Source organism: Bos grunniens, chromosome 28, assembly GCF_055505025.1.
Source record: "Bos grunniens cultivar Pamir isolate PY7600 chromosome 28, Bosgru_T2T1.0, whole genome shotgun sequence".
NCBI classification, from domain to species: domain Eukaryota; kingdom Metazoa; phylum Chordata; class Mammalia; order Artiodactyla; family Bovidae; genus Bos; species Bos grunniens.
Window position 1 is genome coordinate 37,673,867 of NC_141192.1, and position 19,605 is coordinate 37,693,471.

The 19,605-nt window shown below is 37.4% G+C and overlaps 1 protein-coding gene across 10 annotated transcripts in view; it reads left to right on the forward strand.

The window, feature by feature from the left end:
• Positions 1-19,605, forward strand: part of LYST (lysosomal trafficking regulator) — a 176,208-nt gene that overhangs the window by 24,833 nt on the left and 131,770 nt on the right. For 8 of the 10 annotated variants that reach the window (XM_086382815.1, XM_086382818.1, XM_086382819.1 and 5 more), the window contains exons 2-3: positions 3,419-3,508; positions 6,291-6,489. In XM_086382815.1, the coding sequence (XP_086238941.1) occupies positions 6,298-6,489 (192 nt within the window). In that variant the 5' untranslated portion in view covers positions 3,419-3,508; positions 6,291-6,297. The remainder of the gene's footprint in view (positions 1-3,418; positions 3,509-6,290; positions 6,490-19,605) is intronic. The other 2 variants (XM_086382817.1, XM_086382820.1) reach the window with 1 other exon arrangement.

The window sequence follows — 19,605 nt, forward strand, 5'->3', positions numbered from 1 at the left end:
TTCCTTTTTCTGTTGGAGAAACATGCTACATGAATATGCTATGATAGCTTACAAACATGCCATAATATCTTTTTTTCTTAAAAAACTAAACGATTCCCCTATCCTGAGTCCCCTTCAAGCTGCCACCTATTTCCTTGCTACCCTTTTTGACAGAACTCCTCTAAAGGGTTTTCTAACACCTTGCCTCCATTTCTGCGCCATTCTTTGCCACTCCACTAAGACACTGTTTGACAGGGTTGTCAGTAACTTTCGTGTTGCTAAATCCAATGGTCAGTTCCCCACTTCCATCTTACTCAACCTCTCAGCAGTATTTGACACAGTTGATCACTCTTTCCTGTTTCAGGTTTTCCTCACTTGGTTTCTGGGAAGGACCATGCTCCTGAATTTTTTCTGCCTCACATGCTGTTCCTTCCTTGCCTCCTATGCTGGAATCTCTTCATCTCCCTAACTCAGTGATGTAAACGCCAGGGCTCAGTCCTAGAACCTGTTCTCTGCTCCACTTGCACTCATTCTCTGGGTCCCCGCCCCCCGCCCCTGCGTTGAGTACTCTAGCCACTAGCCACAGTCCCATCATTTCAGAAAGTTCTTTCAGATGGCATTCCTCTGGGTTATTTCATCCATATTATCTCATTAAAATGCATCTGCATGCTGATAACTCCCAAACTGATTCACCTGTTCCAGCCTCCCACCTGAACCCGCTTGGTATATCCAGCTGCCTACCTGATACCCTTTACTTGCTTCTTAAGAGACCTGTCAGACTTGACGGAGCTAAGGGTAAACTTTATTATACTTTCTCTCCCAAACAGTCTTATGTATAAATGATCTGGGCTGTTCCTCACATAGCCTTAAAAAAAACTTGGTAGTCTCTCTTTTTTTAAAAAAAAATTTTTGGAGGTTAGGCAAGGAAAGGAGGGTGGGCAGGAAGGAGCCTTCCACTGTTCGGGAGAGACCGTTCCAGAGGAACACCCCTGTTTCTTTCTACATCTTACTTCAGTCCCTGAAAAGTAAGAGTGAGTGACTTTTCATACTTCTGTAGTAATATCTAACTTCTTTTTTTCTCTTGTATTCAGTATCTGGTGCATCAAATATACACTAGTCTCAATGCCCTGTAATACTTTTTCCCCAGGTACTTACATGGACTGTTTTGTTACTTCATTCAGGGTTTTGCTCAGAATGTCCTCTTTAGACATTCCCTGCCAACCCTATCTAAAGTAGCCTTCCTGTCATTCTGTATCCTTATTCTGTTTTACACTGGCATTACATTATTTTTTCTGTCTCTGCCCCACTAGAATCCATGAGCAAAGGGATTTTTCTTTTTGTGTCAAAAATAATAGCTGGTGTATAGTAACTGTTCAATAAATGTTTGTTTAATTAAATGGCATACTGATGATGACACTTATGTCATTTCTAATGACATAAAACCAGAAGTTATAACTGATACACTGTCAGTTTTTTGTTTGCTTTTTTTTTTGGTTATTTTATATTTTACACTTTGCTAGTTGCTGAATTAGAGAAAATGAAACCTCTTGTTTTTCTGAAAAGGTCATTTATATGATTATAGGCATTTTGCTAGGATTCATTTCATTTATGGTAAAATTTTAAGAGTATAAAAATTCTAATAATATTGTTGGGAGCAAGTTTTATTTATTATGACATTATAACAATAGTTATAAGTTGAAAATTGTAATGATGATGAATTTGAAATTTGGCATTTTTGCTATAAAGTACAAAAAGTAACAAGACAGGGTCCCTGGCCTTAAGGAACTTGTTACCTAAGAGGTAAGATAGTCATCAGATAAGTAGCTACACAGGGGCAAAAACATGTAATGTTCTAAAAGGCACATTTTCAATTTATTAAAAAACTGTATTTCCATACTTTATGGACACCTAGCATAATATTGAGTGATTTTTTTTAAAGTCAAAGTACAGCTGTGAATAATGAGTGCAGGAGGCAGAGTGCAGGAGGACACAGCTCATTGTTGTGGTGGGTGGGCTTATGATTTTGGATGGATATCCAAGCTGGACCGTGTACAATATGGAGATAAATAAACCATGTCAGGGGCTTTGTAAGAGCATTAAAAAGTCCCTCCGCTTGGTCTGGAAATGTCTCTCAGTAAGAGAAACAGATGGATCCAGTTTTCTGGCAACTTTCACTTCTAGTAGCCAGCCTGAGTTAGCTGGAATCGTATTAGCATCTGAGATAAATGGCTCCATCTTGTAGTAATCCAGGCTACAGGGTGCCAATAGTCAGAGCAATTTATACACTACCTCCTTATGCTCATCGTTCGATAGGTGATTTCCTCGTCTGTAATTTTAGAGTTAAAAATATAAGGATGATACAGTAGGAGCAGGTATGGAAGGCGTTTTGAGACTCCACTCCAGGACTCTCTTGTTTGATGGAGCAGTTGATGCCCTGGTGGTTGGCCAGTGGAGTGGGCAAGTAAGACTGAGATCCAGTCTGTGCTTTGGTAGCTGTGTGCCATGGGCTGCACCATCCTAGGAAAAGTGTTTTTTCCCTAATTCACACAAAGTCTTGTGTAGTCTAAGGGCAGTTCTGTCCTATTTCCTGCCTACTTTATTCTCAAGGGCCTAGAATAGTGTGTAGTACAAGAACCGTCTGTCAAGCTGAACGGAATTCAAGACAATGCTCTAGATTTGAGCATTTTAAGCAATTAAAGGTCATTTTGACTTTAAAAGCTTGTGGTTCAAAAGAAACCTTACTGTTTGCCTTATAACTATAATAAGAAAATATTTTTCATGCCTCTGCCTGTAAAAGGTAAAAGTTATAGCAAAGGAGAAAACTACAGAGAAGCATCTTCTTGCTATCCCAGAAGTAGGAATTTATCCTTTGATATTCTAGAAATAGCCTTCACTGTGTTATACGTAGGCGATTAATTCATTTTTAAAAATTCAGAAAGGGTAGGAAACTTGGTGGTGGTTTATTCATTTGTTGGCTGTAGTATTTTCTGAGTTCTCATGTATCCTCAAATATCTTTTACAGGAAAGTAATAACTTGACTGTCGTAGTATATAGATGATATTCTACTGCCTTCTAGATTTCATTATTAAGAAGACAGATGATGCCAAATTCTTCCTCCTTTATAGTGGTTTACTGGAGGTTATAAGTTAGGAGTTGGGAGAGGAGGTGTAGGGAGCTGTGATCAGGTTGTCTTGTACCTATCAAATATGTTCCAAGACTTCATCTCTCAAGATCCCATTCTTAAAGCTACAGGCATTTTTTAGTGTGCTCTTGAGATTAAAAAAAATTGTTGGCTGTTTCATACATCAAATATGAAGACTAGCCTCTGGTTTTTGTGTCAGATTTTTAATTTTTAAAATTATTTGTGTTTAGCTATTGCCATTAATGGTTATCCTGTTTTGTTTTGTTTTATCCTGCCTTTTTTTTTTTTTTTTGGTAGGTGTAGCTTTGTTCTAAGAATATTTGTTTCGTCCAGTTCATGAACTCAAATTATAAAGACCCTAAATGTTACAGAAGTGTTGAAAGATTGGTGAGTATTTAATGTAACATATATTAACAGCCAAAATACTTGATTCAGTCTAAGACTTTGAAACTAATAGTTATATGACGTTAATTTAAACCCAAAGTGAAAATACCTAAACTTTCTAGACATGTAAATTATGGTTTATTCATACTGTGGCTCATTGCGCAATGGTTTAAAGGAATGAACTTAATGTTGAGAGGGAAAAGCAAAGTTATAAAAAGGTGCATACGTTTTAAAAATAAATGATACTAAATATGTTATGACTATGATGTATCAAAATTATAAAAATATATATGGAAATGATAAAACAACAACTAAGGAGGTGGAAGAGGTATGGGTGGAGTGTAGCTTTCCTGTACTATAAGGTTTGATTTCTCTACACACATACACATGCATACACCCATCCCCCCAGCACGAGAACTGAACTGAACATAGTTTAATGTTAATACTTGCTAGATCTGAGGTCTGAGTATTTGCTATAATCTCATGTTATAGAATCTTTGTTTTTTTCCAGGCATTTGAAATGTTCCAAAAAAAAATCTGTAAAAAATGCCATGCAATCATCTTTTCAGTTGGCATTCAGAATGGCTGAAAAACATTCAGTTAAATTCAGCATTCTTATTAGGTGTGTGGGAAGAAATAAGTATTTCTTACTGTGCCAGGCAGAAGTGCCCCCCTGCCAGTGTTGTTCTGCTAGTGCTGTTAATAACTAATGCAGCTAGAAGAGTGAAAAGTGTGTGCATATTGGATGGAAAAGTTTACATTTTTTGTAATTTGTAGTTGACACGGTTTTAGATCTGGAAATTCCAAGAAGATCAATAAGAGAGTTCAGTAGGAAGTTTGGATATAGGAGTAAGGTTTGGATATCTCAAAATAAATCTACTTCCTGTAGGCCCCTTATATACCAGTTTTGTATCCTAGTTAGAATATATAATGGAGAAGGCAGTGGCACCCCACTCCAGTACTCTTGCTGGAAAATCCCATGGATGGAGGAGCCGGTGGGCTGCAGTCCATGGGGTCTCTAACAGTCGGACATGATTGAGCGACTTGACTTTCACTTTTCACTTTCATGCATTGGAGAAGGAAATGGCAAACCACTCCAGTGTTCTTGCCTGGAGAATCCCAAGGACGGGGGAGCGTGGTGGGCTGCCGTCTATGGGGTCGCATAGAGTCGGACACAACTGAAGCGACTTAGCAGTAGAATATATAATGGAAAATAAAATCCCATTCAGAATAATGATGAAAACTATACGACACCTGGAATAAACCTAACAGAAATATATAACAGTAATTTCTACTTCAAGGAAATAATAAGATAAATGTGCAGGTATTATAAGGTGTTTATTGCAGTTTGTTTATGATAGTAAGAAGCTGGAAACAACCTAAATATTCAACAATGACAAATTGACTACATTGTTATAGTACATCTACTAATGAAACACATGTACTATATGTAAAATACACATGCAGTGGAATGTATTAAAAACAGTAAGCATACAGCTGTTAAACAGAGAAAGAGTTCATGTAGAGATTTCTGAACTATCTAAATGAAACAATCAGGTAATAGATCATTTATATATGATACCCTATATATGTAACTGTGTATGTATTTTATATACATTTTTAAATATGGAAAAATGTTTCTGCATATAATTGTTTTTACTGACATGGCATCTTATGTGTTTAGGAAGTGAGATTGAACTTATTTCCTCATCAATTGTCTAAAAATTCATGTTAATTTCTATTATCTTAATTTCTAGAAGATAGGCCCTAATTATTACCACAGTTTTTTTGTTTTTCACATTTTTTAAAATTTCTAAAGTTTCAGTGTGCCTTGCAACTGATGATGTCTTATATAGTCAGTGGGCTGCATTTGTGGAAGAGTTGTATTCTTGCGTACCCTTGAATGAACTTGGTCATAGCTGTTCACAGTGTCAGCCCTTCAGTTGAGTTATGTGCATTGTCAGTACTACATCTGATGAATTTTCCGTGTTTCCTGGTTATTTACTTTCTACCAGTCTCCTCTGGTAAGATTAAAAAACGTGCACAGCCTCAAAACCTACAGAATGATGTCAGCGTCTTTGGGTTCTGTCAGGTGAAAAACAGTTTATATTTTTAAAGATCCATTTATCTTTCAAAATATGTACAACAAGAGTATTTTATAAGTAATGGGTTTATTTTTATTCTAGAGTGAGGCCATTTTAGAGAGGAAGTCAGCATTTACTTTAGCCGCCACCACCCACTAGTGTTTTCTTTCCCAGCCCTGTGACTTACCCGTGCTTTCTCAGTCATTGCACACCCAGGACTGATTTCTGCCATGCAGGAATATTTAAGGAGTACCAGACTAGATCAGAGGAGAAGGCAATGGCACCCCACTCCAGTACTCTTTTTGCCTGGAAAATCCCATGGATGGAGGAGCCTGGTAGGCTGCAGTCCATGGGGTCGCTAAGAGTCGGACACGACTGAGCGACTTCCCTTTCACTTTTCACTTCCATGCATTGGAGAAGGAAATGGCAACCCAGTCCAGTGTTCTTGCCTGGAGAATCCCAGGGACGGTGGAGCCTGGTGGGCTGCCGTCTATGGGGTTGCACAGAGTCGGACACGACTGAAGCAACTTAGCAGCAGACTAGATCAGAACTGTGTCTGAAAAGATTATAAGGTTAGGTACCAATGCCCAATAATTTAAAGTCAGTCTTCAATTAAAAACAAATAGCAACAAAAACACATATTAATAGTTTTATACAACATTTTTATTTTTCTAATCTTTTATGTAATATTTATTTTATAGCTCGGTCATGAGCACTGACAGTAACTCATTGGCACGTGAGTTTCTGACTGATGTCAACCGGCTTTGCAATGCAGTGGTCCAGAGAGTGGAGGCCAGGGAGGAAGAAGAGGAGGAAACCCACATGGCAACCCTCGGACAATACCTTGTCCATGGCCGAGGATTTCTGTTACTTACGAAGCTAAATTCTATCATTGATCAGGTAACATTTTCATATCAAATCATTTTTTTTAATCAGTAAATTTTAATTATAGATAAGTAATTTCTAGGTTGCATAATTTCTGATAGTCTTTTTGAGATAAAGTCCTGTCTCTCACATCACTCAGACAAGGAAAAGTAACTCCATTTATGAACATACTGTTTATTTGAATACTTTCCAAAATGTCTAAAATATCTTACAGTTATAAACAACCTTTTTTCTAAAATGCTTTCATATACACTATGCTTTTTAATTTTAATATCAGTGTGAGATAACTATGTTAGTAGAGATAAGATCATGATTCAGAAAAATCTGCATTTGTACTTTGAATAAGTATCAGGTATATTTTTTTAAAGTTTAGTGTAAATTATATTTAGAGAATGTGCCAATTCTGGGGTGAAAATACAGAATCCTTTGTGTAAACTAATAATTACTAAATCATCTGGTTTTCGTACATTACTGTGTTTGCTTAAACAATGGTAAGACCATATGGTATTTTGCTGTTTCCTTTTTATAGAATTAACAGAATTTTAAAGCTAGTTGGGACTATGGAGATGTTTTCATCTAACCTCCTTTTGTAGATGAAAGACTGAGATCTGGAAACATTAACTCAGACAAGGTTAACTTGAAGCCTAAATGCAATTTTTATCTATTTCATTTGATTAGAAAACAAATATTTATTTTATGAAAGAAAAGCCCACCATCTGCTTTCACCATCTACTAACTAACATAGTTAGGTAATAATATTTCAATTAATTTAAATTTAAAGGATAATAAACACTCTATAGCACCAGTATGATAGACAGCTTTAAACACTTTAAGTGTAAATTTAACTGTTGTAAAATAAAATTTCCTTGTCATGAAAGCATTTTGCTAAGAAATATATATATTGGGTAAATATAGATACTAAAATTAAAGCGGCTATTTTCACTATAAGCTAAGAAACCTAACAATATAAATCAGGAAGTATTTGTTCACTGTGGTATCTACCTGTCATGGAATTTTTCAGAACATTTTCAAGTTTATATATTTTTAAATTTAATTTATTTTTATTGCTGCTGCTGCTAATTTGCTTCAGTCGTGTCCGACTCTGTGTGACCCCATAGACGGCCTCCCACCAGGCTCCCCCGTCCCTGGGGTTCTCCAGGCAAGAACACTGGAGTGGGTTGCCATTTTCTTCTCCAATATTTTTATTGAGGTAGCATTGATTTATAACATTATATAGGTTTATGTAATTTAATTCTTTTTTTAATGTGATTGATCAAATATGACTAAATGGAATTTAATTTTTAAATATTTGTATGGCTTCTATAAATAAATTTTAAAATAAAAAATGATTTGTTAGACCACATGTAGTGATTTTATATTTCAAAATTTTGATGATTTAGTATACATATCATGCTCTGTTTATCTTCTTACCCCACATTAGAACAATTCTGTGTTTTTTCTCTCTTTTTTTAAAGATACTACTTATATAGCATCAGAAATACCAGTTATCCAGGAATAAATCTGATAAATTATATATAGATTTCTCTATAAAATACTATAAAATGTTGTTGAGAGAAACTAAAGAATACCCAAATAAGGGTGGAACTACATAATTTTCATGTACTGGGAAAAAGTCAATATAATAAATATATTTTATTCTCCAAATTGCTCTGTAAATTCCAATATAATCCCAAACTTTCAGTAGCTTTTTTAAATGCCAGCTTTATTGGAATATAGCTTACATATCAAAGAATTAATCTATTTCATATGTGCGACTTGGTGGTTTTTGAGTGAAGTCGCTCAGTCGTGTCCAACTCTTTGCGACCCCATGGACTGTAGCCTAACCAGGTTCCTCCGTCCATGGGATTTTCCAGGCAAGAATACTGTAGTGAGTTGCCATTCCCTTCTCCAGGGGATTTTCTCGGCCCAGGGATTGAACCCAGGTCTCCTGCATTGTAGGCAGACGCTTTACCATCTGAGCCACCAGAGAAGATCAGTGTAGTCATACAGAAATGCAACTGTCACCACAGTCAGTTTTAGAATATTTTCACCCCCTCAAATAGAAACCCGGTGCCCTTAGCCATTACTTCCCTGTCCCTCCCATCCGCCTTGGCCCTCAGCAAACACTGATCTATTTTCTGTCTTTCTCTTTTGAGTTGTGAAGTATCTTTCACTGTACTGTTTAATGATTGAATGTGAATGTGAAAGTCATTCAGTCCTGTTCGACTCTTTGTGACCCCATGGACTGTAGCCTGCCATGCTCCTCTGTCCATGAGATTTCCCAGACAAGAATACTGGAGTGGGTTGCCATTCCCTTCTCCAGGGCAACTTCCTGACCCAGGGATCAAACCTGGGTCTCCTGCGTTGCAGATGGATTCTTTACCATCTGAAGCCCATTAAATGATTGAACTCATTCAACTCATAATTGCAACATTTTTTCCTATGGCAATATTTTTTTAATGTCTTCTTTCTCCCTAGTTACTCACTTTTTGGAATATCTGTAGCAATGGTGGTAGGGACAGTAGAAGAAGAGTGAAAATAAAATATTAATGAATAGCCATTTAAAAAATAAGACTTCCCAAGATTTAATTGTTTAAACCAGAAAATGGAGAATGATCTTTAGGCTCTTTAAGGGGAATTTAACTATGTAAGATTTAATCATTTAAGATGAAATCAAAGCACTGGATTCAAAGCTGTACAGGAGAAACTAGCTTTTATCTGTTTCTCATATGTTGAAACACTTCTTGGATACTCTGGAGAAAAGGCAGTTTAAATCCTTGCAATACTTCTGCTTTATTAACAGATATTTAATATAAGGAATTAAGCAGACTTTTTATTAATACGTAATTTACGTATAGGAAATGCACAGTATTTTGTTGGGTAAGTTTTGACAAATATGTAACTTCTATAACCACCACCCAAACCAATGGTTAGAAATTTCCACCACCCTAGAAAAGTTTGTCATACTCCTTTTCACTCAGCCACTCCCCTTCCCCCACTGCAAGATAACCGCTATTCTGACTTTTAACATCTAAGTATAGTGTTGCTTGTTCTAGTACTTCCCATAAATGTAATCATGCAGTGTGTACGCTTGTGTCTCGGAGATGATTCATCCATGTTGCTTAAATCAGTAGTTCATTACTTTTTGTTTCTGGTTAGTGCTTTGTTGTATGGATATACCATAATTTTTTAACCATACTCCTGTTGTTTAACCATTTGGGTTGTTTTGTTGTTGTTCTTTAGTTGCTAAATTGTGTCTGACTCTTTTGTGATCCCCATGGACTGTACAGCCCACCAGTCTCCTCTGTCCATGGGATTTCCCAGGCAAGGATACTGGAATGGGTTGCCATTTTCTTCTCCATTTGGGTTGTTTACACTTGGCTATTGTGAATAAAGCTGCTGTGAATATTCTTATAAATGTCTTTGTGTGAATATATTTTCATTTCTTCTGGATAAATATCCAGGCATATGATTGCTCAGCTACAGGGTAGGTGTTTAGCAGTATAAGAAATTGCTAAACTGTTTTTCAAAGTGGTTACCACTTTGTTCATTCATTCAGTGGTGTATGAGAATTTTCATTCCTACCAGTGGTGTATGAGAATTCCAGTTGTTCTATATCCTCTCTAATATTTGACATTGCCAATTTTTTTAGTATTAGGCGTTCTGAGTGAATGTAAAGCAGTGTCTCATTGCAATTTTAATTTGCATTTCTGTGACAACTGATGATGTTGAGCACTTTTTAGTGTGTTTAATGTCCGTTTGTATATCTTCTTTTGTGAATATCTGTTCAAGTTTTGTGCTCATTTTAAAACTCAGGTTATTTGTTTATAATCCAGTTGTTATAATTCTTTATGTATTCTGGATAAAAATCTTTGTTGAATTGCAAATACTTTCTCTGTGGCTTGTCTTTTCATATCTTTCTTTTTTCCCTGCTGAGCTGTGAGGCATGCAGGATCTTAGTTCCCCACCAGGGGTGGAGCCTGTGCTTCCTGTAGTGGAAGCATAGAATCTTACCCACTGGGCCACCAGGACGGTCCCGCCTTTACATTTCTCAACAGTGTCTTTAGGAAAGCAAATTTTTTCCCTTTGTGAATAGTGCTTTTCATATCTTGTCTAAGAAATCTTGGTCTTACAAACCCAAAGTTGCACAGATATTCTCCAATGTTTTTCCCCCTAGGGGCTTTTTTGTTATTATTTTTAGGTCTTTTAGGTCTGTGATCCATTTTGAATTAATATTTGAATATGATTTGAGGTAGGAATTATGGTTCATTTCTGCCCATCCACTCATTTGTTCTACAACATTTCTTCTTAAAAGTCTGTTCTTTCCCTTACTGAAAAACGTTGCCACCTTGGTTAAAAACCAATTGACCATATATTTATAGTTTATTTTTAAACTCTTCTTCTACTCTGTAATTTCTTTCACTAATACTATACTGTCCTGATTACTGTAACTTTTATAGTAATTCCAGAAATTAAATGGTGTAAGTTCTCTAATTTGTTCTTTTTCAAAATGTTTGAAGAACATTCTAGATCCTTTGCCTTTCCATATACATTTTAGAATCAGCTTATTATTTCTGCAAAGTGCCTGTTAGGATTTCAGTTGTGATGTTGTTGAATCCAGAAATCAATTTGAAGAAAATGGCCGTCTTACATGCTAACAGTCCTGAGTTTCTCAATCCATGAACATGATATAAATCTCTTTGTTTGAGTCCTCTCAAATTTCTCTACAGTATTTTGTGGTTTTTAGTATTGAGGTCTTATGTAATTGGGGGTAAATTTGTTCTAAATAGTTTATCCCTTTTATGACATTATAAATGGCATTTAAAATTTTTATTTTTCTGCTGCTTGCTGCTCATAGAAATACAGTTGATTTTTGTATGTTGACCTTGTGCCCTGTGATTTTACTGAATTTATTTACTTATCTATCTTGAAATTTTACTGTGCATTCCTTAGGATTTTCTGTGTAAACAGTCATGTCATCTATAAATGATTTCACTTCTTTTCAAATTTTTATGCCTTTTATTTCATTGTCTTGTGTTTTTCCTTGGCTTCTAGTACAGTGGTGGGTGGAAGTGATGAGAGTGGACAGCCTGCCTGTGTTTGGCCTGAGGGAAAGGCAGTCAGTATTTCCCCATTAAATCTTATGTTAGCTCTAGATTTTTCCCAGATGCCTTTCATCACAATAAGGAAATTCTCTTTTATTCCCAGTTTGTTGAGAGTTTGTATCCTGAATGAATGTTAGGTTTTGTCAAATACCTTTTCTGTGCCTATTGACACTATCGTATTATTTTTTTCTATTAATGTAGGTGGATTACATTGATGGTTTCTAAATGTTGAACTAACTTTGCATTCCTGGAATAAACCCAATTTGGTCATAGTTTATCATATACAGAAATGTTAATCTGTTTATTCTTAGGGGAAAAACACTTAAATAGAAAAAATATAATCTTATTAATGGTTAAAGATAACAGACTGGAAACTTGAAAACTGCCCAGCCTAAAAAAACAACAATTACCCTTGATTTTAATGTTGGTATCAGTATCATCTAGATGGTGGCTTTGGTGACCCAATTGCTCCAGATCTCAGTATCCTCATTAGTAATGTAATATACATCAGTAACATAAATACATCTAGTTGGATGACTTCAAAGATCTCTTCGAACATAAAAGTGATTTATTTCTATGTTGTATTTGATAGTAATGGTTTCTAATTTCTTCTGTACCCTAATCATGGACATATATCACTTAATTCTAATGTAATGAGTAAAAAATAACATGATTTATTACCAAAAAAATATATCAAAATTGAACTAGAATACACAACCATGTGTTATATAACATTCTGCTTTTAAAATTTCCAGTTTATATAGTTTCCATACCTATTCACATTTTGTGGATGTTCTATAACGTTGTTAATTATTTTGCTGAGTAAAATATCAAGAACAGGCTATACATTTATGAACAGAGTATAGTTTTAAAAATATAATGGGTTTCTTTAACCTTTGCTATTTTATATGTAAGAGAATACTTTCGTCTTCTTACATTTTTGTAGTATTGTTTCTTTAATATGTGGTACTATATAATTGGCCTACCATCATAATACATAAAGTAAGTTTAATTGGAAAATATCAGACTTTTAAAACTGTGGCTACACAGTTCATTCACTGGTTTATTCAACAGTATCTACTATGTTCTAGCACCTGTGCTACATACAGAGATAGAAGAATAGAGATGTCTTTACCAGGAACTCAGCGCTTTTGAAGGGATGGACAAATTTTGTTTTTTAAGGATGACAAACTGTAAAATTATTGGGGCATATAAAGGAGCGAGTCCTCAGGAAATGTTTCTTAGACAGATTGACATGTGTAAACAGGAATTGGCAGTGTAAAGGGGGAGGAGGCATTAGACCAAAGGAACTGCAAATGCAAACACACTGAGCTCTGGAGAAGAATCTCCTAGGAGGGTTAAAGCAAAGGCTGCATGTGGAGGTTGGGCTAGTGGGGAAACTGATGGCAAGCCTTGTCTACTGTAGTTTTGTTGTTCAGTTGCTCAGTCATGTGTGACTCTCTGTGACCCCATGGACTGCAGCACGCCAGGCTTCCCTGTCCTTCCCTGTCTCCCTGAGTTTGCTCAAACTCATGTCCATTGAGTGGGTGATGCTGTCTAACCATCTCATCCTCTGCCGCCCCCTTCTCATTTTGCCTTCAGACTTTTCCAGCATCAGGGTCTTTTTTAAAGAGTTGGCTCTACCATAGTAAGTCAGTCTACCATAGTAAGGAATCTTAATTTCATTCTGAAAATATTAGGGAGGTTTTTAAGTAAGAGAATAAACAATGAAAAGTATTCTTCAGATTTGACAAGTCAGTCACTGACAATATTATTAGCAAGAATTGTTTCAGTTGGAGAATAATGCAAACTTTTCAATTTAGTAAAGGTAATAACAATGAATGGATTTTAAATTACTACATCTAGATCTACAGATTCTGTTTACACATATGCCAGAATTTATCTGTGTATGATTGGTCTAACAGGGATGAGGGAGCATAGCAGATGCTGACATTCCTACTTCTTGGAAGAGTGGGAGTGTGATCACAGTGGAAATGGTAGCCACTGGACAGCAGTAGATAAACCATTGCATTACCTCCTTTACACCTAGGCTAGTAGACAGGAGCAGTGAGTGTATCAGTTGATTGCTATGTAACAAACCACAATTCAAAAAATTGGCTGCATTAAAAAATGATTTATTTGCTAATGATTCTGTGAGGTTGGCAGTTCAGACAGGCTCAGCTGGGATCACCACCTCTGCTCCTTATGGTGTCAGCAGGGATTACATCTAAATGTGCAGTTGGTTGGCAGAAGACTGAGGGCTGCTGGATGGGACTGTTGGCCGGCTGCCTCAGTTCTCATCCATGTGGCCTCTCGTCTTTCAGAAGGCTAGTCTCCGCTTCTTTCCATGGATGGAAGCACTCCAAGAGGCTCAGGGGGAGGCTGAAGAAAGTCATATAATCTCACTTCTGCCACATTCTGTTGGTCAAAGCAAGTCACTTGGCCAGCACAGATTTAAAAGATGAGAACACAGACTCCAGCACTTGATGGGAGGAAATCACTTGTGGCCATGTTTTATCTACCATAGTGTTTTCCCTCTGGCCATGATTATTAGCGTCTCTCCCATACTCCCTCCCAGGACTCTCAGAGTAATGTTCCCTCGTGGCGTCCGATCCGAAGTCCACGAGCTCACGATATGCATCAGTTCTGTATGCACTCTAGGCTTCCCGGTGCAGCACTTTAGTAGCAGCTTTTCTTGACTGAGAGACTCGTGAACTAAAAAGACAAATTATCCACCCCCATACACCCTGTACACAGTGATGAGACAGGAACAAGTTAACCACAATACATACTTGTATTCAACAAGGGAGAGTGAGAGGAGGCACTCGCAGTCACTCATCCAGTGAAATCCAGCTAGGCAGGTGTTCTAACATACCTTTTTCTGTTTTTCAGACGGATTTCTACTTTGGGCATGTAACGCTTGTGTGGAAAAACACCCTTAAAATTTTTAGTAATACTCTACTTTTGTCTGGCTAACAGGGTCTACTCAGTTCAGTTCAGTCACTTAGTCGTGTCCGACTCCTTGCGACCTCATGAACCGCAGCACGCCAGGCCTCCCTGTCCATCACCAACTCCCAGAGTTCACCCAAACCCATGTCTTTTGAGTCGATGATGCCATCCAACCATCTCATCCTCTGTCGTCCCCTTCTCTTCATGCCCTCAATCTTTCCCAGCATCAGGGTCTTTTCAAATCAGTCAGCTCTTTGCATCAGGTGGCCAAAGTATTGGAGTTTCAGCCTCAACATCAGTCTTTCCAATGAACACCCACTCCTTTAGGATGGACTGGTTGGGTCTCCTTGCAGTCCAAGGGACTCTCAAGAGTCTTCTCCAACACCACAGTTCAAAAACATCAATTCTTTGGCACTCAGCTTTCTTTATAGTCCAACTCTCACATCCATACATGACTACTGGAAAAACCATAGCCTTGATTAGACGGACCTTTGTTGGCAAAGTAATGTCTCTGCTTTTTAATATGCTGCCTAGGTTGCTCATAACTTCCCTTCCCAAGGAGTAAGCGTCTTTTAATTTCATGGCTGCAGTCACCATCTGTAGTGATTTTGGAGCCCAGAAAAATAAAGTCAGCCACTGTTTCCACTATTTCCCCATCTATTTGCCATGACGTGATGGGACCAGATGCCATGATCTTCGTCTTCTGAATGTTGAGCTTTAAGCCAACTTTTTCACTCTCCTCTTTCACTTTCATCAAGAGGCTCCTTAGTTCTTCTTCACTTTCTGCCATAAGGGTGGTATCATCTGCATATCTGAGGTTACTGATATTTCTCCCAGCAGTCTTGATTCCAGCTTGTGCTTTATCCAGCCCAGCGTTACTCATGATGTACTCTGCATAAAAGTTAAGTAAGCAGGGTGACAATATACAGCCTTGATGTACTCCTTTTCCTATTTGGAACCAGCCTGTTGTTCCGTGTCCAGTTCTAACTGTTGCTTCCTGACCTGTATACAGGTTTCTCAAGAGGCAGGTCAGGTGGTCTGGTGTTCCCATCTCTTTCAGAATTTTCCAGTTTATTGTGATCCACACAGTCAAAGACTTTGGCATAGTCAATAAAGCAGAAATTGATGTTTTTCTGGAACTCTCTTTTTCGATGATCCAGCAGATGTTGGCAATTTGATCTCTGGTTCCTCTGCCTTTTCTAAGACCAGCTTGAACATCTGGAAGTTCAGTGTTCATGTATTGCTGAAGTCTGGCTTGGAGAATTTTGAGCATTACTTTACTAGCATGTGAGATGAGTGCAATCTCTGGGCCTACTAGGTACCACCTTAAGTCTTTCTGGGGTTGTGACATAATACTCTTAGTATTATAGCCACTTAATAACCCATTTTTGATGGGAGGAGAGGAGGAAAGGGAATTGGGAGCTGGTTGGGCAGGCTATAGCCTATAGGCGAAGTCCTGTTGCCACTGATCTGTTTGTGGGCAACACACAAGCTAATAAGAGTTTTGGCATTTTTGAAACACTGTTAAAAGAAACAAAAATATGGGACAAAGGCCATATATGACTCACAAAGCCTAAAATGTTTACATTCTGGCCTGTTACAAAAGAAGTTTGCAACTTCCGGTCTAAATAAAGAAAAACTATTTTTTTTTCAAAGCATAGTATCTGACATCAGTAGGGAAAACAGTACATGTAATTATCCTGAGACATCAAAAACATTTAGCAGAATTCATCTATTCTTGACAAAAACTCTAAAAATAGATTAAGAATAGAGTTTCATCTAAAAAGAGCAGAAATAAAAGAAAAAAATTTATATTCATTTTTATTAAGGTATGAGTAGGACTTCCCTGGTGGCTCAGATGGTCAAGAGCCTGCCTGCAATGCAGGAGACCTGGGTTCAATCCCTGGGTCAGGAAGATCCCCTGGAGAAGGGAATGGCAACCCACTCCAGTATTCTTGCCTGGAGAATCCCATGGACAGAGGAGCCTGGTGGGCTACTAGTACAGTATTACTAGTAGCAAAAAGTCTTTGTTACTTTCAACATGGAGTAGCAAAGAGTCGGACAGGACTGAGCAAATTTCACATAGTTGATTTACAATGTTGTATTAATTTCTGCTGTACAACAAAGTGATTCATTGAATATTCTTTTTCATATTCTTTCCCATTTTGGTTTATCACAGGATATTGAATATAGTTCACTGTGCTATACACTAGAACCTTGTTGTTTATCAATTCTATGTATAATAAGTTTTAATCTGCTAACCCCAAACTCCCAATCTGTCCCTTCCTCATCCCCCCGACCTCCTTGGCAACCACAAGTCTGTTCTCTATGTCTGTGAGTCTGTTTCTGTTTTGGAGATAGGTTCATCTGTGTCCTGTTTTAGAATTCTCCATGGAAGTGACTATTATATGGTGTTTGTCTTTATCTGTCTTACTTCACTTAGTATGATAATCTCTTGGTCCATCCATGTTGCTACAAATGGCATTATTTCTTTTTTTTTTTTTTGGCAGAGTAGTATTCCGTTGTATGTATGTACCACGTGTTCTTTATCCATTCATCTGTCAGTAGACATTTAGGTTGTTTCCACGTCTTGGCCATTGTGAATAGTGCTCATATGAACATAGGAGCACACATATCTTTTTGAATTATAGTTTTGTCTGAATATATGCCCAGGGGTGGGATTGCTGGATCACATGGCAACTCTATTTTTAGTTTTTGGAGGAACCTCTGTAGTGTTTTCCATAGTGGCTGCACCAATTTACACTCCCACCAACAGTGTAGGAGCATTTTCTCTACATTCTTGCTAGCATTTATTTGTAGACTTTTTAAATCATGGCCATTCTGACCAGTGTGAGGTGGTACCTCATTGTAGTTTTGATTTGCAGTTCTCTGATAATTAATGATGATGAACATCTTTTCATGTGCCTGCTGGCCATCTGTATATCTTCTTTGGAAAAATGTCTGTTTAGGTCTTCCATTTTTCAGTTGGATGTTTTTCATTGTTATTGAGTTGTATGAGCTGTTTGAAGAAATCAAAATAATTTTTTATAAGCTCTGCAATAGAACCAGCATAAGAATAACTTTATTACTATTCTGTTTGATATCATGTTTTAAAAACATGCAATAATAAAGTGGAATATGAAAATAGTGACAGCTAAATGTGAGAAAGATGGAGAAATAAAAGTTAATTTTTAAACTGATGTGTGCAGAAAAATCCCAAAGATCATCCAGAAAATTGTTCAACAGAATTATAGAATATAAGACAAACATATTGTTTCCTTTAGCGAAATCTATACAACTAGAAAATTTTAAAAAGATTCTGTTTACAGTAGTACTGAAGAAATGTTCACATGTGTGTATATAGATACACATTTAAGAAATAATTATAAAATTGTGATAGAAGAAATGAAGGACTTAAATAGCACATATATTTCTGCTATGTCTGGAACATTAAATTCAGCATGTCAAAATTAAAAGTAATGCCATTAATATAAATTAAAATAACTTCAGTCCAAATCCCTTAACATGTCATCCTAAGATCCTTGAACCCCACTGATCTGGTGCCCATATGCCTGCAGCTTCCTAAACATCGCCTCTGATTTGGGATTTCAGCCTTTCCTCCCAATAGAATTGCCCTTTCTCTTCCATCCTGCCATCACTACTTTTGGATGGTTAGGATAGGCAATTAATATAAAATACAATCAAAACAATAGAATTGTGGAAGAGACAGTGCCTGGCACCTGGTAGATATGTGGCATGAACATGATTCTTACCACCTGGATGAGAGTGATCTCACTGTTTGTTATTGCAGTGGGGAATTTAAAAATGTGTGACACAGTCATTTTCCAAGCAGAGGGGAGAACATAAAATTGTAAGTATTAGATGAGGAGTACTGTGATTTCACTAGATCAGATAGTTTAGGAATAGCCAGGGAATGGCTCTGTTTGGGTCATATATTGCCTAATTTGGCATATTGAGCCTTGAGCTAAGTGGGAAGGAAACAGAGCAGTTCCAGGCCACGTGTCTCAGAAGCCAGGGGCAGGAATGCCAGTTCACACAGCAGTGGTGATTTGCCAGTGTACTGTGGAGGAACACATGCTGAATTACAAGGACAGCCTGTCTGTAGCACTTCTTCACACACCCTTGAGGTTTTGGCAAGCTCTGTTAGAATGTTATTAGTTCCTCTACTAAAGATAAAGATTCAACTTAGAGGGACTAGGCAGGAATGTACCTGTCCAAAATTGGTTTACTGTTTTTTGCAAGATAATGTATCTTTTGCTGGCATCTTAAAAAATGTTGAGATAGGTACCGAGTACAAGCTCTACATACAATTGTTATCTAGACATCTGCTGACTCTGAAGTGAAGCACATAGAAATGGCATAGAATTGCCCTTTGATACAATTTTTACTTTGCATCCAGAATTCAAAATCATTCAGGCAGGTAATGTTTATGAACATCCAGCTGTGTAGTAGGCATTGAGTGGGAAAAAGGGAGGTGATTGCTAAGGACTAGGGCCTGAGCCCTGGAATTCATGCTCTGAGAGAAAGTATGTTTGGGAAAATCTCCCATCATCTTTAGAGATAAATCCAAACCCCTTCATGTGACCCCCCTCCCCAAGGCCGCCTTGTATCTGGCACTGTCCATCTGGCTGGCCTTGCAGCCTTTTCTTAGTGCCCTCCCCCTTGCTGTGCTCCAGCCACACTGTCCTGCCTGCCATTCATGAAAAAGTCAAATCCATTCCCACCCTTTGTATCTTTCCTATGAGCTCTTTTCCTCCATGCCTTTGCATGGATTCTTCCTTCTCATCAGTTAAGCATCTGCTCAAGTGGTCCATCCTGACTAGCCTATTGAAATGTTCCTCTTTCCATCTTATTTAATTTTCTCCATATCACAGCATTCTGTCTGAAAGTTTCTTATCTGTCACCACTGTTTTCTGTCTCACCTGCTAGTGTCAGCTTTGTAAGGATGTGAGTGTTGTCTTCCTTGTTCACCACTACATCCAGAATGTCTGGCACATAGTAGAGGCTCAAGAAATATTTGTTGAATGAATGAAAGAGGAAAATGGGCATTCAGACA